This window comes from Dicentrarchus labrax, unplaced genomic scaffold (genome assembly GCF_905237075.1).
Source record: "Dicentrarchus labrax unplaced genomic scaffold, dlabrax2021, whole genome shotgun sequence".
Classification (NCBI taxonomy): domain Eukaryota; kingdom Metazoa; phylum Chordata; class Actinopteri; family Moronidae; genus Dicentrarchus; species Dicentrarchus labrax.
The window spans coordinates 171,337-196,742 of NW_026136875.1; the positions used below are offsets into that span (position 1 = coordinate 171,337).

The 25,406-nt window shown below is 40.8% G+C and overlaps 2 protein-coding genes and 1 long non-coding RNA gene across 6 annotated transcripts; 2 read left to right on the plus strand and 1 right to left on the minus strand.

Moving 5' to 3' along the window:
* Positions 1–4,391: 4,391 nt before the first annotated feature.
* On the minus strand, positions 4,392–17,101 carry mat2b (methionine adenosyltransferase II, beta). 3 transcript variants are annotated; one of them, XM_051394971.1, is made up of 8 exons: positions 16,863–17,101; positions 16,570–16,640; positions 14,729–14,923; positions 13,482–13,596; positions 11,491–11,643; positions 9,995–10,188; positions 9,761–9,874; positions 4,392–5,199 (listed from the first exon to the last, which is right to left on the minus strand). In XM_051394971.1, exons 2-8 carry the CDS (start codon positions 16,630–16,632, stop codon positions 5,023–5,025), a joined length of 1,011 nt encoding a protein of 336 aa, XP_051250931.1. In that variant the 5' UTR covers positions 16,633–16,640; positions 16,863–17,101; the 3' UTR covers positions 4,392–5,022. The 3 variants fall into 3 exon arrangements, with proteins under 3 accessions (XP_051250931.1, XP_051250932.1, XP_051250930.1); XM_051394972.1 differs by lacking the exon at positions 16,570–16,640 and having other exon boundaries at positions 16,863–17,100; XM_051394970.1 differs by lacking the exon at positions 16,863–17,101 and having other exon boundaries at positions 16,570–16,754.
* Positions 14,881–15,502, plus strand: LOC127360516 (uncharacterized). 2 transcript variants are annotated; one of them, XR_007883773.1, is made up of 4 exons: positions 14,881–14,956; positions 14,999–15,082; positions 15,125–15,302; positions 15,483–15,502. It is a non-coding gene; the product is annotated as an uncharacterized LOC127360516 (long non-coding RNA). The 2 variants fall into 2 exon arrangements; XR_007883774.1 differs by lacking the exon at positions 15,483–15,502 and adding an exon at positions 15,351–15,429.
* A 2,210-nt stretch (positions 17,102–19,311) lies between the features above and the next one.
* Positions 19,312–24,577, plus strand: prob1 (proline-rich basic protein 1). The gene is made up of 5 exons (XM_051394964.1): positions 19,312–19,635; positions 20,373–20,804; positions 20,890–21,000; positions 21,089–21,284; positions 21,381–24,577. The coding sequence occupies exons 2-5, from the start codon at positions 20,424–20,426 to the stop codon at positions 22,994–22,996; spliced, it is 2,304 nt and encodes a 767-aa protein (XP_051250924.1). The 5' UTR covers positions 19,312–19,635; positions 20,373–20,423; the 3' UTR covers positions 22,997–24,577.
* The last annotated feature ends 829 nt before the right edge of the window (positions 24,578–25,406 follow it).

Sequence of the window (25,406 nt, forward strand, 5' to 3'; positions counted from 1 at the left end):
CAATATCATAATCTGATATTAATTCGTTCACTAAAACAGCTTTAGAGGACAGAGACCTGATATTTAACAGCCCACATTTCATTCTCTTATTTTGTGCTACTGAGGAGTTGGTTTTAATTTTTATTAGATTCTTATGTTGAACTCCTCTTGTTTTTATTTCTTTAAATAATTTAGGTGGTCGGGGGACAGACACAGTCTCTATGGGGTTTTTGGTGGGTGACTGTTCTAAAGAAAGAGCAGAGAAGTGTGTAAGACAGCAGCTCTGCTTCCTGGTCCTAACTCTGGACTGTCAGGTTTTAGAGATAAACTTCGCCATATTTCTAGATAAGAGAGCCGCTCCATCCAAAGTGGGATGGATGCCGTCTCTCCTAATCAGACCAGGTTTTCCCCAAAAAGGCTTCCAGTTATCAATGAAGCCCACATCGTTTGCTGGACACCACCTCGACAGCCAGCGGTGGAATGACGACATGCGGCTATACATGTCATCACTGGTCACATTGGGCAGGGGTCCAGAGAAAACTACGGTGTCCGACATTGTCTTAGCATAGTTACACACCGACTCCACATTAATCTTAGTGACCTCCGATTGGCGTAAACGGGTGTCGTTACCGCCGACGTGGATAACAATCTTACTGTATTTACGTTTACCTTTAGCCAGCAGTCTTAAATTTGATTCAATGTCGCCCGCTCTGGCCCCAGGGATGCATTTAACTATGGCCGCTGGCTTCGCTAACTTCACGTTTCTGACTATGGAGCTGCCAATAACCAGAGTTGGTTCCTCAGCGGGTGTATCGCTGAGTGGGGAAAATGTATTAGAAACGTGAATGGGTTGGTGGTGACCTGTGGGCTTCGCCGTTCTAGTCTTCCTTTGCTCAGTCACCCAGCCTCCCTGTCTTCCCGGCTGCTCGGGAACTACCGGGGGATCTACAGAGCTAACAGAAGCTACCTTCGGTCGGACCGCACCGGCTACCGGGGGCTGGCTAACTTTAGCGGCTAAAGATATCTCCGTGGTGCGGTGCCGTTCCTCTAACTCACTAAGCCTCGCCTCCAGCGCAGTAAATAAACTACATTTAATACAGGTACCATGATCTTTAAAGGAGGCAGAGGAATAGCTGAACATCTGACACACTGAGCAGGACAGAGGAGAGGGAGAGGGAGAAGCCATAGCTAACTGCTAATGCTAATGAAGCTAGAGTGTATGAAAAACTTTGAAAGTAGTGAAAAGTCACTAAAAGAGGGAGAAACTCCGAGTGCTTAAGTAGAACTAGTCTACGTTTAAATGTTAAGCGGGTAAATAACCGCTGTAACGAGTAAAAAAAATGTATATTTAGCGTTCACTGACAGAGCTACAGCACCAAACAGTGTACACAGAGCAGGAAGTGAACCGGAAATGAGTCAGTACGCTTACCGTAGCACGTCCCACCACACAAACACAGACACCATTGACCATAATATTCTTTTAGAGAGACTTGAGCATCAAATTGGCATTAAAGGAACCGCACTAAGCTGGTTTAAGTCATATTTATCAGATCGCTCGCAGTTTGTACATGTTAACGATGAATCTTCAATAAATACTACAGTTAGTCATGGAGTTCCACAAGGTTCTGTACTTGGACCAATACTATTTACTTTATATATGCTCCCTTTAGGCAACATTATTAGGAATCACTCCATTAACTTTCACTGTTATGCAGATGATACGCAGTTATATCTATCAATCAAACCCAATTAAATTAATCAATTATCTAAATTACAAACATGTCTTACGGACATAAAATCCTGGATGACCTGCAATTTTCTGATGTTAAACTCAGAAGAAAACGAAATTCTTGTTCTTGGCCCCAAAAAACTTAGAGACTGACTGTCTAAAGATATAGTTACTCTAGATGGCATTAACTTGGCCTCTAGAACCACTGTCAGGAATCTTGGAGTTATCTTTGATCAGGATTTGTCATTTAACTCCCACATAAAGCAGACCTCTAGGACCGCCTTCTTTCATTTACGTAATATTAGAAAAATTAGACACATACTATCACAGACAGATGCAGAAAAACTAATCCATGCATTTGTTACTTCAAGGCTGGATTACTGCAACTCTTTATTATCAGGTTGCCCCAATAAGTCCATTAAAACGCTCCAATTAATTCAGAACGCTGCAGCACGAGTACTGACAGGAACTAGAAAAAGAGATCACATCTCTCCTGTACTAGCTTCTCTGCATTGGCTCCCTGTAAAATGTAGAATTGAATTTAAAATCCTCCTCCTCACCTATAAAGCTCTTCATGGTCAGGCCCCTTCATATCTTAAAGAGCTCATAGTACCCTATTACCCCTCTAGAACACTACGTTCTCTGAATGCTGGGCTACTTGTGGTTCCTATAGTCTCTAAAAGTAGAACAGGAGCCAGAGCCTTCAGTTACCAAGCTCCTCTCCTGTGGAACCAGCTTCCAGTTGTGGTTCTGGAGGCAGACACCCTCACCACATTCAAGAGTAGGCTTAAGACATTCCTCTTTGATAAAGCTTATAGTAAGGGCTGGATCAGGTGAGTCCTGAACCATCCCTTAGTTATGCTGCTATAGGCCTAGACTATCGGGGGATTTCCCATGATGCACTGAGCTCCTCCCTTCCTCTCTCTTTCTGCACTCATTCATGTTCCATTTATGCATGTTACTAACTTCACTTCTTCCCCGGAGTTCTTGTGCTTTCTCGTCTCGCAGGTTCTTGTCGATCCTGGTGGAGCCTCCTGCCATGGTCCTGCTAGATTGCCGTTGCCAATACTGTTGTTGCTATGCACCTGTCTGTCTGTCTGTCTTCTCTCTCTCTCTCTCTCTCTCTCACCCCAACTGGTCGAGACAGACGACCACCCACCTAGAGCCGGAGGATCTGTCCTAGGTTTCTGCCTTTTAACAGGCAGTTTTTCCTTGCCCTTGTCGCCAAGTGCTTGCTCATGGTGGTACTGTTGGGTCTCTGTAATTAATGTTAAAGAGTTCGGTCTAGACCTGCTCTATTTGAAAAGTGTCCTGAGATAACTTCTGTTATGAATTGGCGCTATACAAATAAAAATTGAATTGAATTGAATTGAAATTGAATCTGCATAACAGTGAAAGTTAATGGAGTGATTCTTAATAATGTTGCCTAAAGGGAGCATATATATAGTAAATAGTATAGGTCCAAGTACAGAACCTTGTGGAACTCCATGACTAACTGTAGTATTTATTGAAGATTCATTGTTAACATGTACAAACTGCGAGCGATCTGATAAATATGACTTAAACCAGCTTAGTGCGGTTCCTTTAATGCCAATTTGATCCTCAAGTCTCTGTAAAAGAATATTATGGTCAATGGTGTCAAATGCAGCACTAAGAATATTTATATTATTATTGAGTACTTTATTTTTCTATGTGATTAATGTATGTGTATTTTTTAATGCACCAACGCACCAAGTCACATTCCTCGTAGGTGTAAAAACCCACTTGGCAATAAACTATTCTGATTCTGATGTTAAGATATTTTTTAAAGAGACAGACACTCTCCGCTCAACAAGACTAGTTTCCACCCTTAACGCACTTATGCTGGGCTAGTGAAATCACAACTGCTAAGATTTCACAGAATATGTAGCCGGCCAGAGGATTTCAGATAAGCAAAAAAATCATATTTTCAGTTCTGACCACTAGATGGTAGTCCAGGACTTTCCTTAGGAAGTGTTTCAAAACTTTCCAGCAAATCAGTCCCATTCTGGTCTCATCCATCCTACATAATCTCCAAAGACTGTGTGACTTGTCAGAGTGAAAAAGAATAATTTCAAAAAATTTACAACAGGAACTGAACTCTTACAGGATCACAGGATAATAATAATAATAATAATACTTACATAAAATAGTAAAAACACTAAAAACACATCGGACTAAGCTAAACATTAAAAGCAATATGCATTAATTTGCAGCTTTCAGGCAAAATAACAATTTACAGGGTTACCTGGTTAAAACTAAGGTGAAATCATTATCCAAACCAAAACCCAATAAGTCAAGGAGAATTTTTTCAGAACACAGACTTTTGAGTGTATTAGCTCTAGAAATTGTGTTGCAAAAAAATACACATTACAATATGTGGGTGAAACAAGGGGCAACAGCATCTTAACAAGATTCACTCAATAGACACAATATTCTGAAAAGAAGAAATACACACACACACTCCATTAGTAGAGCACTTTCTGGAACATGTCTGGAATTCTGTACAAGCCACAGTGATTCAGAGTAACTCAAGATGGAGTAAAAGGAGAGCTCAGAGAATGAGAGTTGAGAGAGCCTGCAAATTAAAACTAGATACTACACATCCCAGAGGCAGACAGACCTTTAGGACAGTTGGTTTGAGGGAAATCAAAACATCCTCAGATTCAGGTTTGAGATGTTTAATGTGAACAGTTGACAGACATTTACATCAAATACAAGAAAATCACATTTCTCATTTTCAGACATTACATTAAATGACACACACACACACTGAAGTGTATACAGTAAATCTGTTTGTCTCGGTCAGATTACAAACCAACAACAATCTGATAATAACCTGCAGACAGAACTCTGGGTTTAATGACTATTACTACATATACTGTAAATATCTGTACAGGTTTGTCAGTCCACCTGTATGTCTCGCTCTTTGTCATGTGTCTCACCTCAGGCTCCACCCACACAGCTGGGCGTGGCTAATGACAACTGAATTAGCAGGCAGACAGTAAATGTGTGACATCAGTGTGTTTTCATTGGTCCACTACAGGAAAGAAACCCGATGACATCATCAGTTAATAAACTTACAGGTTTATGAGAGCACTCAAACGCATCATTACACAGCTGACTCAGAGGATTGTGGGATACGTAGGACAGATGGTTTCTGTCATCAGGTAAAGAGTCTGGATTGGTCCACACCTCATACATTTATTATGATGTCATCAGTCTGCAGGGGGCAGAGCCTCAAATGTGACACAGCTAAAAACAGTCGATGGTGGAACTTTCTACCTGTTTGTCTCTCAGTGGAAGACTGTCTGTCTCCACAGTTTGTCCGGTGTGAAGGGCCACAGACAGTCATTGATGGCGGAGGTGAAAGGTCGCGGTTGGACACTCAGGTTCAGCAGCTCCAGACGGGAACAATTTAAATGACTGTTGATTGGACGAAGAGCTGACGCAGACGCTGGTTGCTCCGTCAGCTACAGAGAGAGACAGAAAGGCATTTTAAAACAACAGTACTGCGTACTACAAATACTTAATACCACAACAATATACCGGCAGTATGTTTTCTGCTGCAGAGAGCAGTGAAAACAAATATTGTTTACTCTAGGTGTCCATCTGTCCATTCTGAGAGGATCAGATATCTGGGCTACGATTCACGAGACATTTAAATGCGAAACAATGTAATACAGTACAATCGGATACAGTTCTTAACATTTGTTTAATAAAATACATCATAACATACCAGGGAATCCCAAGTATTTTTTTCTTTATGGGAAAAAACTGAAAGACAAATGTCTCATTTCAGAATTACAGTCACTGTTTGTTGCTTAGGGTTATCAGTTTATATATATATATATATATATATATATATTATTATTATTATAATATATAATCTAATGTTAGTGTTGATCAATATATCAGTCTATATACTGTTAGTGATCAATATATCAGTCTATATACTATTAGTGCTGATCGGTATATAAACTCAATAGAATTGGTCCAAGTACAGAACCTTGTGGAACTCCATGTCTAACTGTAGTGTTTATGGAAGATTCATCGTTAACGTGTACAAACTGCGAATGATCTGATAAATAGGACTTAAACCAGCTTAGTTTGGTTCCTTTAATGCTAATTAGATGCTCAAGTCTCTAATGATGAGAGCAAACCATCCAGGTACTTTGGATTTGTGTCAAGCCCTCGCCCCCTTTTAGAAGAAAACAGTCTCTGTAATTTGACTGGCAGTAAATGTCAATTCTGAGGTCTTTGCCAATTTAATACCATAAAATAAAAATATCATATTGCTCTGTAGCTATTAGGAGCCAAAATCCTACAGCCAGCAAACAACTATAATGTTTCAGTTTCTATCTCAGTGGAAGGACTGGACGTACCGTATTATCCGGACTATAAGTCGCACTTTTTTTCATAGTTTGGCTGGTCCTGCGACTTAAAGTCAGGTGCGACTTATATATGAAATTTAACATGTTTTTGAATAATAATTCCGACATGAAACGAGGAGTAGCCTAAACATTACCGGCCACAGCCGCAAGAAGGCGCTCTAGGCTTGTGACAACCAGAGCCGTTATATATACACAACTATGTAGGCCTACCCCTGAAATAATTAACTGAAACATTAACTTAAAGACAACTGGACTGGAAAGACTAGACACAAACAAAATGCCCCCCAAAAGAAAGTCATACTCTGCAGATTACAAACTGATGGTAGCAAAAAATGCAGCCGAAAAACAGTGACGGCGACACGGAGGACGAAGAATTTAATGGATGGTGAACTTGCTACCGATAACCAGAGCGGGCGACATTGAATCCTATTTAAAACTGCTGGCTAAAGATAAAGGTAAATATAGTAAGATTGTTATCCACGTCGGCGGTAATGACACCCGATTACGCCAATCGGAGGTCACTAAAATGAATGTGGAGTCGGTGTGTAATTATGCTAAAACTATGTCGGTCTCCGTAGTTTTCTCTGGACCCCTGCCCAATGTGACCAGTGATGACATGTATAGCCGCATGTTGCAACTGGCTTCTGTCAGAGTGTAAATAAACTAACTCATTGTTTTAATCATACTCTTGACCTTGTTCTATCATCTATCAAATCTTTATTGATAGACAGCTGTAGAGAGACAGGAAAGGTGGTTGTAGAGAGAGGGGATGACACGCAGCAAAGGACCGCAGGTCTGATTCAAACCCGGGCTGCTGCAGCAACTCCGCATATGGGTCGCCAGCTCTACCGACTGAGTTAACTGGGCAGCTGTGGCTCAGAAGCAGAGCAGGTCGTTCCTCACCCAAACTGGAAAACACTGCAGCCAGTTCTATTTGTTATAGTGTACCGCGCTCCTGGACCGTACTCTGATTTTATATCTGAATTCTCTGAGTTTTTATCAAGTTTAGTTCTTAAATCAGATAAAATTATTGTAGGTGATTTTAATATTCATGTGGATGTTGAAAATGACAGTCTTAGTAACGCATTTATCTCATTAATAGACTCAATTGGCTTCTGTGTAAATAAACCAACTCATTGTTTTAATCACACTCTTGACCTTGTTTTATCATATGGCATTGATATTGAACATTTAATAGTCTTCCCACATAATCCTTTCCTATCTGACCATTATTTAATAACTTTTGAATTAATACTATTAGATTATAAGCCATTAGGCAAAACTTCCTACAGCAGATGTCTATCTGACAGTGCTGTAGCTAAATTTAAGGAGGAAATTCCATCAGTGTTTAATTCAATTCCAAGTCTGAATATAACAGCGTCCTATAATAACTTTAGTCCCACCAAAATTGATAATCTTGTTGATAGTGCTGCAGGCTCACTACGAAGAACATTAGACTCTATCGCTCCTATAAAAAGGAAATTATTAAAACATAGGAAACTAGCTTCCAAATTATGAGAATATCGCTCAATTTGGCAAGATAATCTTATCCTATAGAAAGGCCCTCCGTAACGCCAGAGGAGCCTATTATTCAGCACTAATAGAAGAAAATAAGAATAACCCTTGGTTCCTCCTCAGCACTGTAGCCAGGCTGACAGAGAGTCACAGCTCTATTTGAGCCACATATCCCCATAAACTTAAGTAGCAACGACTTTATGAGCTTCTTTTATAATAAAATTATTACTATTAGAGAGAAAATGAATCACCAACTGCCATCAACAGTTATCAATGGCTCTCCAAGTTCCGGAACTTTAATGTAAACTCAGATATATATTTAGACAGACAGTTTTTCTGTTATCAATCTTCATCAGTTAACTGCAATAATTTCTACATCGAAGCCATCAACCTGTCTGTTGGACCCGATCCCAACTAGGCTGCTTAAAGAAGTTGTTCCCTTAATTGGCACTTCTTTACTGGATATGATTAATCTTTCTTTATTATCAGGATATGTACCACAGTCCTTTAAAGTAGCTGTAATTAAACCCCTTCTTAAAAAGTCCACTCTTGACCCAGGGGTTTTGGCCAACTATAGACCGATTTCTAACCTCCCCTTCCTCTCTAAGATTCTGGAGAAAGTAGTCGCCAAAGACTTGTGACTTTTTACATAACAATAGTTTATTTGAGGATTTTCAGTCAGGATTTAGAGTTCATCACAGCACAGAGACAGCTCTGGTTAAAGTTAATAATTACCTTTTGATTGCTTCAGACAATGGACTTGTCTCTGTACTTGTATTATTAGATCTTAGTGCTGCATTTAAAACCATTGACCATAATATTCTTTTACAGAGACTTGAGCATCAAATTGACATTAAAGGAACCGCACTAAGCTGGTTCAAGTCATATTTATCAGATCCAAGCCAAGTGCTCATCGTGGAACTGTTGGGTCTCTGTAAATAATGTTATAAAGAGTTCGGTCTAGACCTGCTCTATTTGAAAAGTCTCCTGAGATAACTTCTGTTATGAACTGGCGCTATACATATAAAATTGAATTGAATAGAATTGAATTGATTGAATGTCTGTTCTTGGTCTTGGATGCTGTAAAATAAATTTCTAAATGAGGTAGCCTCCAGAGTATTTGCTCTGCTGCCGGCGTTTGCCGAGACATCACCCAAAATGCTTGATTGCATTGCATTCTCTACATTTTTAGCAAAATTTCCATGTACCACATCAGCATTTTTGTTCAGTGAATCTTTTGTAAATGGGCCGCCTTCATATCGCCCAGCTCACCTCATTTCACTCCTTCGTCTTCATTAACATTCCCAGTAGAATTCTCAATCTTTTCGGCCTCTATGTGTCCAGTTACATAGTCTCTGTCTGTTCTTGGTCGTGGAATTTGTGAAATACATTTCTAAATAAATGTGACTTATAGTCCGGTGCGACTTATATATGTGTTTTTCCTGTTCATGAGGCATTTTTTGACTGATGTGACTTATACTCCGGAGCAACTTATAGTCCAGAAAATACAGTATATAAATATGTTATTGAATCTAATATTTCGGACATCTGACACTGTTTCTGTCGTAAAGACTTTATTTTTCTGTTTTGTTTATCTGTTCAGTGTGGCGTTACTGTAAACTAATTCCATCACTGTGGCGAAGTGGAACCGCCGTTTGTGTTTATTAATCAGCCTTTGTCTCTACATCTTTTCTGCGTAATTAATTAATTACTCTTTTTGTTTGCGGGACATTTTTGAGGTTGAGTGCCTCCTATAAGCACACACAGACCTCAGAGTGGAAAACAGAGACAGACAGCAGAGAGCTGACGATGGCTGCACCATGCATTACAGCTTCATGAGTAAAAACAGCTGCGTGATGAATGATTGGCTCAATATAGCTCAACATAGCCATTACCAGTCAGTACACAAAAGATTGTTGAGATTGGATCCTCTGACTATATGTAATATATGTAAATAATGTTATAAGGAGTTCGGTCTAGACCTACTCCATTTGAAAAGTGTCCTGAGATAACTTCTGTTATGACTTGGCGCTACACAAATAAAATTGAATTGAATGTACTGTAAATATTTATATAAACATATATATAACTCCATGTATTTATTCATATATTGATATGTACTTACAGGTATGAGGTGGTTGGACGGCAGGTTGAAGGCCTGGGCGATCGCTATGGCCATCTCATATTTGGTCATCTGCTCTTTAGCTGAGAAATGAAAAATCCCTCTGATAGATGGGTCCTAGAACAGACAGACAGGCGGTGAGATAGGCAGAGAGAGCACCGACAGAGAGCACTGACAGAGAGCACCGACAGACACACCTGTCTCTCTCTCTCTCTCTCTCTCATACACAGACGGTACCTGTCTGGCTCTCTCGGCCAGCTTCCTGCACACAGTGGCGACGTCCCGACTGTCGGTGGGGAACCTCTGCTGGCAGTGATCCAGAGTGCAGCTCTCCGTCGTCTCCTGGACTTTGAGCCACAGTGATGTCACTGCGCTTTCAGACACCGACTCCACCTCCCCGAACAGAACTGGCACCCGCAGAACCACCGCACCTGACACACAGACCGGTCACAGAGAGACAGGTGACAGACAGCAAGGTGAAAAACACAGCTAACCAAATGTACACTTTGTAGGGAAAAACTATTAATGGATTGATTGATTAATAATGGATTATATTGATGCTGAATTGACAGTCAAACTGACTTTTTGAAGGGAGTTTACGTAATATTGTCCCGGAGTGCAGGGAGCTTAGCTGAATTCCAACTGCTTTCTGTATTTCTTTACGTTTCGATGATATTAAAGTTGAGGTAAAAATAAGTAATTGCCTTCATCTGGAAACTGTTTAGTCTCAGGTGTTTCTGTGGCCGCGGCTGAAGTAGGAGGCACAGGAGTGTGCACGAGGACCGAGGGGCCCTGGTCTGGCCATTTGGGGTTATAGGCCCCACAGAACAACAACAACAAGAACAACAACAACAACACCACCAATTCTCCCCTTTTACAGGAGAGTTTACGGGTAGATATGTGGAGATACTTGTGTTTTTTTGGCTGACAGAGTTACGCTAGTTCAGTCAGTGAAAGGATAAAATGGACATATGAAGATATTTTAGTGGTAAAATGGTTAGAAGGTTGAAGCAGTACTGGGCAGTTTCGTGGTGTAGTATGTTTGATAGTATTTCATTTTATTTATTGTTTGTGCAGACTGGGCCTTTATGGGTTTGGAGTGTCTAATGTCAGCTACAATAAAATATAAAAACACTGTCATTGTGTGTAACGTAATTGGCTTTGATCACTACTACTGATTACAGTTTATATGTTACAGATCTTTATCATTACTTCCTTTTCTAAACTAAATATGTTCAAATATAAACAGTTCAAACTGACATAAAATACTCAGATATTTCTCTAGTGTTCTATTGAACAAGAGTGTACAGTATGAAGGTACATGAAAAATTAAAACCAGTATATCACCCAGCAGTAAACACAAAGATCCTCTAATGCACAAAATGTCTTAATGATTGTAAATCAGAGAAAATCACTTTATCTGCTAAAAATACGGTTTCATTTTATGAACAATTCTCTGTTCAAACCAGCAGGTGGAGCTGTCAGTCAGTCTGTCTGTCTCAGTTTCTGAAGTTGTGTTTGAGACATTGGTTGAAACATTCATGTGCAGATTATATTCACATTGTCTATTTTTCACCTTCACACACATCAATAGCTGGAGACAGACAATCTGAGCTCCGACCAATGGTGCGAGAGACAGACGGGTAAGAACACCGACAGGTAGAAAGACAGTCAGATGAAAGACAGGTCGGCAGACAGGTGAGAGACAAACAGGGAGAAAGAATGATAGGTACCTGGACAGTGTCTGAGTGTCTCTCTCTCTCCCTCCAGTTTGCTGCGTCCATAAACGTTGAGAGGATTCGGACTGTCGTCTTCTCCGTAAGGAGGATTCCTCCCATCGAACACGTAGTCAGTGCTTATGTAGAGGAAGAACGCCCTGCAGCCAGCTGTACACAGATGTCACAGAGAGGGATGTCACAGAGATAGAGACAGATGTTACAGAGACAGATGTTACAGATGGGCAGCTGTGGTACAGAGGAAGAGCGGTCGTCCTCTAATCCGAAGGTTGTTGGTTCGATCCCCACATGTCGAAGTATCCTTGACATACTGAAGCCCAAATTGCTCCCTATGCTGTGCATCGGTGTGTAAAGTAGTAGTGTAAAAGCACTTTGGGTGGTCAGAAGACTAGAAAGACGCTATACAAGTACAGGTCCATTTACAGAGACAGATGTTACAGAGATGGATGTCTAGACTATTGGGGGATTTCCCAAGAAGCACTGAGCTCCTCTCTCTCTCTCTCTCTCTCTCTCCACACATTCATGTCCCATTAATCCATGTTACTAACTTCACTTTTTCCACGGAGACAGACACACACACCAGAGGCGAGTGCAGCAGTCATACAGCCAGGAGCAACGTACATGTCTGAGTTGCCCTTGCATGCTGGCAGGATGCTTCTAATTGCAGCAACACACTGAACGTCAAATTGCTCCTGGTAAGTGGATGAACGTAAGGCCATCACTGTGTGAAGGGTTGGGGTTAGGGTTAGGTAGGTAATGCATTTAGTGTGAAAGAACTGTAAAAGCAGTTCTTTCCAATGTGCAGACTTTGAAATCCACCTTGATATCAGACCATTATTCTGCCACTGTACAGTCCTCTGAACCATTTAGCTTATTCCAGAGGACAAACCACCAGATAAAATATCTGTATGACTTCCACCTCAGTGATCACCACCTTCATTTCCCCTTCTCTGTGAAGTTTTGTCCATTGTGATTTGGACAGAAAAGAACCGCACAGACATATTTATAGACATTTTATAGTGATTTTCTAGTGGAGTAGGGCTGCTCGATTATGGAAAAAATCGTAATCCCGATTATTTGTGTCAAAATTTAAATCACGATTATTCGAACGATTATTTTTTTAAACTTCAGAAACATGCTGCATTTATTGGACATTTGTCAAAAACACTTTGCAAGGAAGTCCTCAGTTACACTTTCCTTTCCCCATAAACATTTGTAAGTCTCCTTTTTACATTGACAGTCATAGTGCACTCTTGCAATCTCTACAAAAAGTTAAATTAAATAAAATAACACACAAAAGATAAGCCATAGAAAAACTATTTGTGTTCTCAAATTTTAGGAGTACTGCCACAACATTTGAAATTACCCAGTGTTTCCTCTAGGTTGATTTTGGAGCGGCGGCCCGCCGCTGTTAAATTTCTGCCGCCAAAGTATCAGAAATGGGGCAGACAGGCATGTGGTGTTTGGACGGGCCTGCCCCCAGTGCTAAAAAAAATCCTAGCGGAAACACTGATTACATGTTACTGTTACGCGTTACCTGTTCCAACGAAAACAACGTGACTGACTCATGTGCAGTGCATGCTGTGGGGGAGGGACGGAAATACGCATGCGCGAAATACGCAGACTGAATTGGGACACAGCTTTTTTCTATACAACGTTGCACAACAGAAAATGAAAAAAAAAACGTTTCCCCCCCCGATTTTATTAGTTTTGAGATCCTTTGGCCCCAAAAAACGTAATCATGATCAAACTCGATTAATTGAGCAGCCTTAGAGTGGAGGCAAGGTGGGGTCAGTGGCGTGTTTACATGCAGTCAATTTCACATTGATTGGGATGTATAAAGGAAACGTGCACAGGACCTTGCGTCCCCCCGGTTTTATACATGTGGATTTTTCTTTGTGTATGTACTTTTCAAGCTTTCTGAGTACGCCTTCTTTCTGTATGAAAGTGACAGTCTTTTATACATGAGGCCCCTGGTGATCACCCACCTGCCTCCTTGGCAAGCATGCTTGTGGCGTGTACATTGAGATTAACAGCTGCTTCAGTGTGTCTCTCCACAACATCCGGACGTCTCTCAGCTGCACAGTGGACGATCACATCAGGCTGAAAGACAGAGACTCATTTCAGATGTATAGTGTGTGTATTTATATATGTATACATATACAAACTGTATAAGAATGAAGAGCATGTCAAATATTTCTAAATTTAAGAATTTTAAGATACACTAACTAGTATTGCATGGGATGATTTATATGAGGAAAATACTTTTTGATGTCAGAACTGTTTTCCAGTTGGAAGTTCTACCAAGAAATACAGTCAAGACTTAATTAAAAAAGTCAATTTAAAAGTTGATTTATTGAAGCTTTTGAGGAAAAAGAAGAAACTGTACAGAAAATGTCTGAAATCTTCATCCTCTTACCCGTGGAGTTTATAAATCTTACAGAAATCAATATATTCATTCCATTATATGGCAAAAAATAACTATTTCAGTGAAAGATTTCAGACGTGTTCAAATGAAACTACTTGGAAAGTTATTAGACTTAGACAGACTTTAGTTGTCATTTGGATTTGCATCAAAATGAAATTACGTTGCAATAGCCCATAGCACAACAGGAATAAAGGGGAGGCAGTATGTACAGTCTAAAAATAGATATGCAAATATATATAATAGATCAATTGCTGCAAAGAGGAAAACTACCTGAGTTCCTTTCAGTCTTTCTGAATGGTGAACCTTATCTCAACAATCCATTTGATTATATATATATATATATATGTGTGTGTGTATATGTATGTGTGTGTGTGTGTGTCTTTGTTTATAAGATTAATGCATATAAAGGGAATATTTTGTTCAAGATGTACGTTCAGGGAAACTCACAGATTTATTCTTACTCAGCTCTTCATCCTCACACCTTCATCCTCCTAAAGCTATCACCAGCAGAGGTCAGTTTGTGGTAGGTACCACATTATGGAATATTGTTTCCCATTTGGCAAAAAGCTGTTCCTCCTTAAAATAGTGCAAAAGATGCTTAAAGGACCATTTAACTGCTGTTTTACAACTGTAACACACTCAAACACACCACTTACATTTTTGCACTATTATTATTATATTACATTAGATTGCCCTCGCTTATAATCCAGACATACTATATTCTGTTTTTTCCCTGCACTTCATTTCCTTTGTTATTCTTGTCATTTGTGTGTATTTGTGCAAAATAGATTCAACTAAAAACTGTACCTTGTATTCGTGCAGCAATCTTTTGACGGCGTCCTCATCTGTAAGGTCACAGCGTAGGAGGCGGGGTCTGGCCCTCCTGTATCCAGTCCCGATAACTAACCAGCCGCTGTTCTGAAACTCTGTGCAGACAGCTCGACCCAGAAGACCCGTTGCCCCAGTAACCAAGACCCTCGGAGCAGGGACCATAGCCTCCTCCTGGAATACATAGTATTACTATCAGTCCTACAGGTAGTCCTACAGGTACTACTACTACAACAATCAGTCCTACAGGTAGTCCTACAGGTACTACTACTACAACAATCAGTCCTACAGGTAGTCCTACAGGTACTACTACTACTACAATCAGTCCTACAGGTAGTCCTACACGTACTACTACTACTACAATCAGTCCTACAGGTAGTCCTACAGGTACTACTACTACTACAATCAGTCCTACAGGTAGTCCTACAGGTACTACTACTACTACAATCAGTCCTACAGGTAGTCCTACAGGTACTACTACTACAATCAGTCCTACAGGTAGTACTACAATCAGTAGGTAGTACTACAATCAGTACTACAGGTAGTACTACAGGTAGTCCTACAATCAGTCCTACAGGTAGTCCTACAATCAGTCCTACAGGTAGTCCTACAATCAGTCCTACAGGTAGTCCTACAATCAGTCCTACAGGTAGTCCTACAGGTACTACTACTACAATCAGTCCTACAGGTAGTACAACAATCAGTCCTACAGGTAGTACTACAGGTACTTCAGGTACTACTACAATCAGTCCTAATTTCTTTCCTGATAGAATATCAGATTGTTAAATAAAATTGCCTGTAGTGATCAATAAAATCAGAACAGAAGGTACCCTTACTATAGAACATTGTCAATTTATATAATAACAGAGCTTCTAGGTCTGTGTAATGCCATAAACCTGCATTCTCTCTAACAGCCAGCAGGGGGCAGCTCCACTCTGATAGTATTGAGTCTTATGGAGCAGTTGATTTATGAGCTCAGTAAACAGTTTCCTGATGAGTTTCTGGTCTCAGTCTCTAGTTTCAGTCTTCTTCCATACAGCATGATGTTCATTTAGTAACTGATGGTCCCATTTAGAGTAAAACAGACCATAAAATAGAGTGATATCAGAAAGAGATAAACACATTATAATCAATAGTGATATCAGAAAGAGATAAACACATTATAATCAATAGAGATAAACACATTATAATCAATAGAGATAAACACACTATAATCAATAGAGATAAACACACTATAATCAATATAATCAATAGAGATAAACACACTATAATCAATAGAGATAAACACACTATAATCAATAGTGATATCAGAAACATTATTGAGCAGTAGGTAGCAGGGCTGAATCAGTATCGAGGATCATGGGATTTCACTGATATTGATTGATTGGTATTGACATCCCTAGGAGTGATCAATAAAATCCTCTGTAGGATATCTGTATGTTTTTGGGGTTTTTTTATAAAAAGAAAAATCAAACGACAGTAAAACAATCAATCAATCAATCAATCAATCGATAGATAACTGATGAAATAATTCTTCATGTTGGGAAGAAATCTGTGTAAAACTCTCTGTTAGCACTGTTAGCTCTGTTAGCTCTGTTAGCACTGTTAGCTCTGTTAGCTCTGTTAGCACTGTTAGCACTGTTAGCACTGTTAGCTCTGTTAGCACTGTTAGCACTGTTAGCTTATTTATCTCTGTTAGCACTGTTAGCTCTGTTAGCACTGTTAGCTCTGTTAGCTCTGTTAGCTCTGTTAGCACTGTTAGCACTGTTAGCTCTGTTAGCTCTGTTAGCACGGTTAGCTCTTCACAGGTGAGTGTTTACCTGAACCAGCTGCACGCGGCCCGGGCTGAAAATGATCCTAAGTTCTGCGCCTGCGCGGCTCATTTCTGTGTCTGTGATCAGAATAGTTTGTGATATTTGTTACTGATCGATATCGATCACTCGGGGCGTCTCAGATTCTCTGATGCGCACTTTCTTTTCTCTCTTCCGCTTCCGCTCTGACGTTTGATCAGCTGTTTGCCGTAAAGCAGCTGTTAGCATTAGCATATAGGATACACACGGAATTCTGGGAAAACTGAACTAGTTCAACAGAGAGATATCTGAACCGGATTTACCTCCGAACCTCCGAACTCAAAGCCAGGCATCTGATCCAGGACCAGCTCACAGACCAGTAGAGTCCAGCAGAGACCAGTAGAGTCCAGCAGAGACCAGTAGAGACCAGTAGAGACCAATAGAGTCCAGTAGAGTCCAGTAGAGACCAATAGAGTCCAGTAGAGACCAGTAGAGTCTCTCCCGGTGCAGCAGAGCAGTTTTCTGTCCGTCGCTCCGCTCCGCTTCTGCTTCTGCTTCTTCTTCTTCTTCTTCTATGGCGGGTTGCAACCATTACTTATAAGGTGCATACTGCCACCTACTGTAACGGAGTATGTAGTGTAAGGCATATATGAGACTACTTTACATCACAATAAAAAATAAATAAAAACGAACTAAATCCTATAATAAACCCTGAATCCTTCAAATATTCCACAACACCTTCAAGGTTCAGTTAGCTGCTCCTCTTCTTTCTGTTTTTATGTTGAGTAAACAACAAACAGCTGCAATAACGCCACCTTAAATTATGAAATATACAGTATTTAAAATATAAACTATGAAGCATTTAAAATATAAAGTATAAAATATATCAAGTATTTAAAATATAAGTGTAGAGTGACTCTGCAATTTTATTTGTATAGCACCAATTCGTAACAGAAGTTATCTCAGGACACTTTTCAAATAGAGCAGGTCTAGACCGAACTCTTTATAACATTAATTACAGAGACCCAACAGTACCACCATGAGCAAGACCTTGGAGACAAGGGCAAGGAAAAACTGCCTGTTAAAAGGCAGAAACCTAGGACAGATCCTCCGGCTCTAGGTGGGTGGTCGTCTGTCTCGACCAGTTGGGGTGAGAGAGAGAGAGAGAGAGAGAGAGAGAGAGAGAGAGAGAGACCTGTCTGTCCGTCTGTCTGTCTGTCTGTCTGTCTCTCTGGGATCTGTCCTAGGTTTCTGCCTTTTAACAGGCAGTTTTCCCTTGCCCTTGTCTCCAAGGTCTTGCTCATGGTGGTACTGTTGGGTCTCTGTAAATAATGTTATAAAGAGTTCGGTCTAGACCTGCTCTATTTGAAAAGTGTCCTGAGATAACTTCTGTTATGAATTGGTGCTATACAAATAAAACTGAATTCAATTGAACTGAATTGAATTGAGAGAGAGAGAGAGAGAGAGAGAGAGACAGACAGACAGGTGCACAGCAACAACAGTACACTAATAGTAGTGACTGATGATGATGAACATGACAACAGCAACGATGGATGACAATGAGCAGTGACAACAGCAACAACAGTAACCATAGCAATAATAATACTTTATAATAATAATAACACTGATATCAGTGATATTAGCAATGGCAGTTAAGCAGGACCATGGCAGGAGGCTCCACCAGGATCGATAAGAACCTGCGAGAAAGCACAAGAACTCCGGGGAAGAAGTGAAGTTAGTAACATGCATTAATGGGACATGAATGAGTGCAGAAAGAGAGGAAGAGAGGAGCTCAGTGCATCATGGGAAATCCCCCGATAGTCTAGGCCTATAGCAGCATAACTAAGGGATGGTTCAGGACTCACCTGATCCAGCCCTAACTATAAGCTTTATCAAAGAGGAATGTCTTAAGCCTACTCTTGAATGTGGTGAGGGTGTCTGCCTCCCGAACCACAACTGGAAGCTGGTTCCACAGGAGAGGAGCTTGGTAACTGAAGGCTCTGGCTCCTGTTCTACTTTTAGAGACTATAGGAACCACAAGTAGCCCAGCATTCAGAGAACGTAGTGTTCTAGAGGGGTAATAGGGTACTATGAGCTCTTTAAGATATGAAGGCGCCTGACCATGAAGAGCTTTATAGGTGAGGAGGAGGATTTTAAATTCTATTCTACATTTTACAGGGAGCCAATGCAGAGTAGCTAGTACAGGAGAGATGTGATCTCTTTTTCTAGTTCCTGTCAGTACTCGTGCTGCAGCGTTCTGAATTAATTGGAGCGTTTTAATGGACTTATTGGGGCAACCTGATAATAAAGAGTTGCAGTAATCCAGCCTTGAAGTAACAAATGCATGGATTAGTTTTTTTTAGATGTCAGAGACAGAGGAATGCAGTCGTCTGTCCAGGGTGCAGGGTTTGACGATGTAAAGCTACTGCTGTAATGTTCATCATCCATCACTGCAGTGTTGTCATGGTGACACACAGGTGGACAGCTAAGGGAACAGGTGAAGGAACCTGAAGGGTTAAACACAAGCCCAGTGACACAAACACAAACATACACAGAGTGAGGTGGGGGTGCTGGTGATGGTGGGGGGTGGTTGCAGCCTTGTCTGTCAATCACCTCCTAAAATAGAAACCTGCAGTCTGATACCAACTCTCTCTCTCTCTCTGTTTATCTCTCTCTCTCTCTTGCTCTGTTCATCTCTCTCCCTCTCTCTCTCTCCCCCCCCTCTCTCTGTTTATCTCTCTCTCTCTGTCCCTCTCTGAGCCTGTAGTCTGTCACCAACACTCAACCTCTCTCTCTCCTGCAGGACAGACGGTGCAGATCGCCCCGACATTGAGCTGGTGTTGAACCAAGTTTAAACTGAAACAAACAGACACTCTGAAACCAGAAACTGCTCTGACCTGCCTATCGGGGATCACAAATGTTTCTTTAAAGTTGGATTTTAATCAGTGAAACAACCAAAGAGAATAAATCCTCGAACAGGACCGGAAACTGGACTGGACTTGATCTTAGACTCTGACCAGGAACTAGAACCAGTTCCTGTTCCTGATCCTGATCTAACCAGATCCTGATCCTGATACTGACCTAGAATCTTCAGAGGTAAGAATAAGTTTAAAATAATTTGATCTGTTTTATTATTTATTGTTTACTTATTTATTTTTCTAAAATGTCATCTTTGGTGAAGTTTTAGGGAGAAAATGAATTACCGTGGAGTTTTTGATGAGTTTGATACAACTCGACACTAAAAACAGAAACTGAATTTATAAATTTTCCAACAAACTTTCAATGAAAAGTTATAGATAGATAGATAGATATACTTAATTGATCCCAAGCTGGGAAATTGCAGTGTAGCAGCAGCATTACACACAGTAACAACACAGACATATCAAAAAAGCAAAATAAAATGCAATATAAAACATTTATAAAAAAAAAATTATAAATAAGCGGTCTAATTGTAGTGCAAAGTAAAAATATCAGGTGCAGTGAACAGATTATGATTAGGGTTAGGGTTAGTTAGTTATTTTGATTCTTTTTTTGGGCAAACATTTGAATAAAAAGTCAAGTTTGTATTAGTTTATCAGCTATTTAATGCTCCACCATGAGCAGGATGGTGAAATTATGTGAGCCCAGCAAGCAGAGGCATTGCCATCCAAAGTTTAAACATTTGAACTTTTTGCCACCAAGACACCAACAAGAAATTACATAAAATAATGTAATTTTTAATTTAATATATTTTATTACTTACTACATTATTTTTAATCATCATAGCAACATTTATGTCACAATGTCATCAACATGTAAAACAGATACTCTGCACTAACAATCTGTGTTTTCAGGTCCCATCAGAATCAAACATCAGATACTCTGATAAACAGAAACTAGAAACTATGAGCACTGTCCTGAATCACAGAGGAGGAGGAGGAGGAGGAGGAGGGAGGGAGTTCTTCCTCAGCGCTCACCGCTGCCCAGAAGTCGACCTGCTGCCTCATCATGACTCTGAGACACAATTTCCTCCACCGTGTCCACTAATTCCTGCTGAGAAGATCTCTGAGTTGCCCTGTACAAGTCAGTCTGAGGCAAATTACCTGGACATCTCCTCCACCCGTTGCTCTGTGGAAGAGGCGGAGGAGGAAGAGGGGAGTATCAGTGACTGGTCGGAGGAAGATCTTTCTCTCCACTTCTCTCCTTCAGTCATCCTCCCATCAGATGATGAAGAGTCAGATCTAGAGATTGGTTTCAAGTGTGTTGACATTAATGTGGAACCACTGGTGAGTTTCACCGTCCACTGACTGACTGACTAGCTTTAGTTGAATTTCTATTTTCACATTATTAACTTGTTACAACTCTGTCCAGGTGAAAGGTCAGGAGGGGGGGGGTTTAAAGATGGTCCCAAAACGACAGATTCAACTGAAGAGGAAAGACGCTAAGAACATCATTAACCAGGAGAAACCTAAGAAACTACAGGTACGACTCATGCATGGTCACTTGTCCGAACCTGTCTGTCTGTCTACCAGTCTGTCTGTTTACCTGTCTACCTGTCTGTATACTGAAGGATGGACCTGCTGAAGAGGGAGTTGCTAACTGTGAAGTGTCAGCCAATGAGTTGCTCCGTCCCACCGTCCTTCACCGCCCTGATCTGTTGCTACGGCAACATAGTATGCCCGCCTCCCTACACACACGCTCAACGACCAGCAGTGATGCCGACAGCTACAGGATCTACAGGGGCCTGGTTGCTGGGGCCAGTCAAGGTAATAATACCTGTCATAAAGGGTTAGGTATAGTATAGGTGTGTGAGCACTTCCTGTCCAAAAGACTTATATTTGTCTCCTCTTTGTTGTTGTTAGGCTTTCAGGTTGGAGAAAACTCGCGGCAGCGACTGCAGAAGTCCTTCTCTTTGGACGAAACTAAGACAAAGATGGCATCCTGCATCATTAAGAGTGTTCTGTCAAAGAAAATGTTGGTGGAGCAAAACAACTCTAAAACCTCGTATCTGCAGAGGAAACCTGCTGTGTTACCCAGCCTCCCACAGCCCGCAGACCAGCAGAGGGTGAGGGAGGGGGGAGGAGGTAAGATGGGTGGAGGTGTGTTTAAAGGTCCAGTTCATGTGGTGAGGGACATGAGGAGTTTAGTTAAAAACACATACAGCCTCCCGTTCTCCACAGCTCCAACAACAACAACAACTGAGAACAACAAGCCAGCAAACTTTAAGGTGATTGGTCAGCAGGACAGTCCCCCCCCCACCTATCAGCAGGCTGTGGGGGTCCAAGATTATGATGAAACAAAGAGGAGCTGTCAAGCCTCTGGAAGACATGTCACCAAAGTCACAGCATCTCTCAGCCAATCACAGGACAGGAAACAGAGCAACAGATTCAGTCATCCAATCACACAGCAGAGACGAGGCAGCGATCCAATAATAAGCAGAAGAAGAGTGGATGATGTCACCTGGCCTGTCATGTTGTCAGATCCGCCCACCAACTCATGTGTCAGCAGTGACTTTTCAGAGCTCAGCCAATCAGAGAGAGCCCCGTCCTGCCTTTCTGTGTTGATGCATCCTCCCCCTCAGCCCGCCTCCACCTCCAGACACCTCCAGGGGACTCCATCTTTGCTTTCTGCCCAGGAACAGAGCTCCATTCTGGGTGTACCCTCTCAGTTTGCCCTGAATTCCTCCCAGCAGATCCTCCATTCCTGTTTCTACACCTCCACTGCCCTACCTGCCTTCCCCCTCACCTTGCACCCTCACCTGGGTAAGGTCAGCTACGTGCACAGCCCCCTGAGCTACATGGAGACCCAGCTGCAGCCCCCGCAACCTGTCCCCACCCTCCACCTGCCGAGTAGGTCTGAGGAGAACCAGAGTGGGTCAACTGGAAACTCCTTCGACCAGCAAGACTGCTTCATCAAGACCTGCCCACCTCACCAGACCAGGACAGCAGGAGACCAGCAGGGCAACTGCAACACAGTGACACCTGCAACACAGGAGCAACATGAGCAACAGCAACGTCAGCAGCAGCACTTTGTGTACGGTGTTCAGGGTTTCTCACCTGCTCAGGTGGGTAATGACTTTGTTGTTGATGTCACAGGTTCTTCTGCAGCACCTGGGGCCCTCCTCAGTGGCCCCTCCCTCTGTCACATGATGTTAAAAAATCCTAAAAGTGTGGGGTGCTTCTATGTGGACACGCCCCCGAAGGCTCAGAGGAAGATGCTGCTGGATCCAGAAACCGGTCAGTACGTCTGGGTGTTCCTACCTGCAGCCCGCACCACCCCCAACACCGCCGTGTTCCCAGTGCGCTTTGCAAACCCTGCCCCCTTTGTGATAAACCACACCCCTTCCACCACAAACCCTGCCATCCTATCAATGATGCAGTTCCAGCCAACGGTTGCTGTGTCCTCCCTGTACGCTGCCCCATGTCTGCCCTTCACTCTACACACACCATCGGTCAACTTCACACATACAGCACCGTGATGACATCACAGCCCATAGGATGACACACCTGTGTCTTTCAGAAAATTTTAATTCAATCTGAGTGGAGCAAACAAACACTTTTTTTTTATTATTGTAAAAATTCTACCTTTAGTGATCATAATCAGACTCTTATTGTGAAAGTCTCCTCTCAGTCATCATAAAATGACTCTTATTATTGTATTTGTAGTTGGAAGTTTTCAGAGTTTGATCACACTAGCATGGTGTGGACGTCAGAGGAACTGCAGCTCAGATCATCAAAACATTTTGATAAAATATAAAATAAAATAACTTTAATATAAAATTATTAACTATATGGAAGTAAACAAAATGTAATTTGGTAGAAAACCTGTAGTAATTGAGTATTATTAGTATTAATGAGCATGTGTGTAATTACTCTCTTTGATTATCTGTAACTGCAGTTAGATTAATGGGTTAACATTATATTAGAGTTTTATTTATTCTTATTTATGTTATATAAATTACGGACAATTATTAGTCTGCTCTTTCATTTAGATCACTGGTTCTCGAACTATGGTGGTACGCAAGCTGCCTCCAGTGGGATATGAAGGAAAAAAATAAAATAATTAAAAAATATATAACACGATCAAAATATTACACAATTTCAAATTACAATTTTTAATTCAAACTTACATTTAGTTTCAATGTCAGCCTGTAGTAGTTGTAGTCTCATTTATTAACGTAGCGCTCATATTTCCGTGATTAGTACAGAGCTTTAATGTTATGTAAGATAGTGGGCGGAGGTAAAATTAATGATTCAGAAACAATCGTGGCTCCAAACTGGAACTATTGGGAAGAGAAGAGCCATTTTACACCACACTAGCTCTGGTTCTTGAACTGGTTCAGTCAACAATCAATACAAGGACTGCGTGAACTGTCTGTAGCTGAAAGGGCCACACTTTGGTATTGAACCCGGGCTGCTGTTGTACATGAGGTGCACGCTCTAGCAGGTGAGCTACCTGGGCGCCTGTACTGATATTTGTTTATTCATAAATCATTTATTGTGTGTTATTTGAGTTAGCGCTGCTTTGTCTACAGAGAAATACTGATTCAGAATTATTCGGTATGACTTTATTTTACCTCAGATTGTTTTGGGGCTGTTTGATTTGTTTTCTGTTTGTAAATAAAGTTTACAACCCGAATAAGACACACAAGGAGCAGATACCATGAAATTTACTTTATTGTTTTAGTTCTCTGTGACATACTTTTTTCAAAGTTAAAAAAATGCAAAATAAATCATTATTTAAATTAAAACCTTTATTTGATTGCAGAACACCTAAACTTCACTTAATCTAAAAATGACTCATACATACATATTCATTATTTTAATAATAATTATGTTATTATTATTGTTGTTGTTATTATTTAGATTATCTATATAATAAAAGGTTTTCAGCCTCACTTGTTGTGAAGAGAGAAAATATCAATAATATTTCAAATGTGCTGCCGTCATTCATTTTAATGAAAATAATGTTTTTTTGTCACTTTTTGCAAAATTTTCTGACATTTGACATTTTTCACCATGTTGGTCTTACACTTGTAATAATAAAAATATGATTTATTTTTTGAGGTTATAAATAAAAATAAGTGAAAAGTAATAACTTGTTTGTCAGTTTCTTCAACGGTTTCTTGAGATCATGGTAAATGGTAAATGGACCTGTACTTGTTTAGCGCCTTTCTAGTCTACCGACCACTCAAAGCGCTTTTACACTAAGTGCCACATTCACCCTTTCACACACATTCACACAGTGATGGCAAAGTCCATCGAACAGAAACTAACTCATTCATACACATTAGGTGGGGGGGGAAAGGGGGGCAACAAAATTCCAATTAGGGGACAACCCCGCTCTGCCTCTGAGCCATAGCCGCCATCATAAACACACTGAGCGGTTTTTCGCACTAAATCCTGTTTATGGTTCAAATATTTTTAGGTTTCCATGGTAACAGAGGCAGAATTGGTTTATAAGTAATAATAATGAAAATAATAATAACATTTCAGTCAAACAGCTGTGAAGATTATACGACATCATACTGAGGAACAGTTTGGATTGGTGAAGAGCCGCTGCTTCTGACAGCAGCTTATTATTTACACTACAATACCTGTACTAGCTTCTCTGCATTGGCTCCCTGTAAAATGTAGAATTGAATTTAAAATCCTCCTCCTCACCTATAAAGCTCTTCATGGTCAGGCCCCTTCATATCTTAAAGAGCTCATAGTACCCTATTACCCCTCTAGAACACTACGTTCTCTGAATGCTGGGCTACTTGTGGTTCCTATAGTCTCTAAAAGTAGAACAGGAGCCAGAGCCTTCAGTTACCAAGCTCCTCTCTTGTGGAACCAGCTTCCAGTTGTGGTTCTGGAGGCAGACACCCTCACCACATTCAAGAGTAG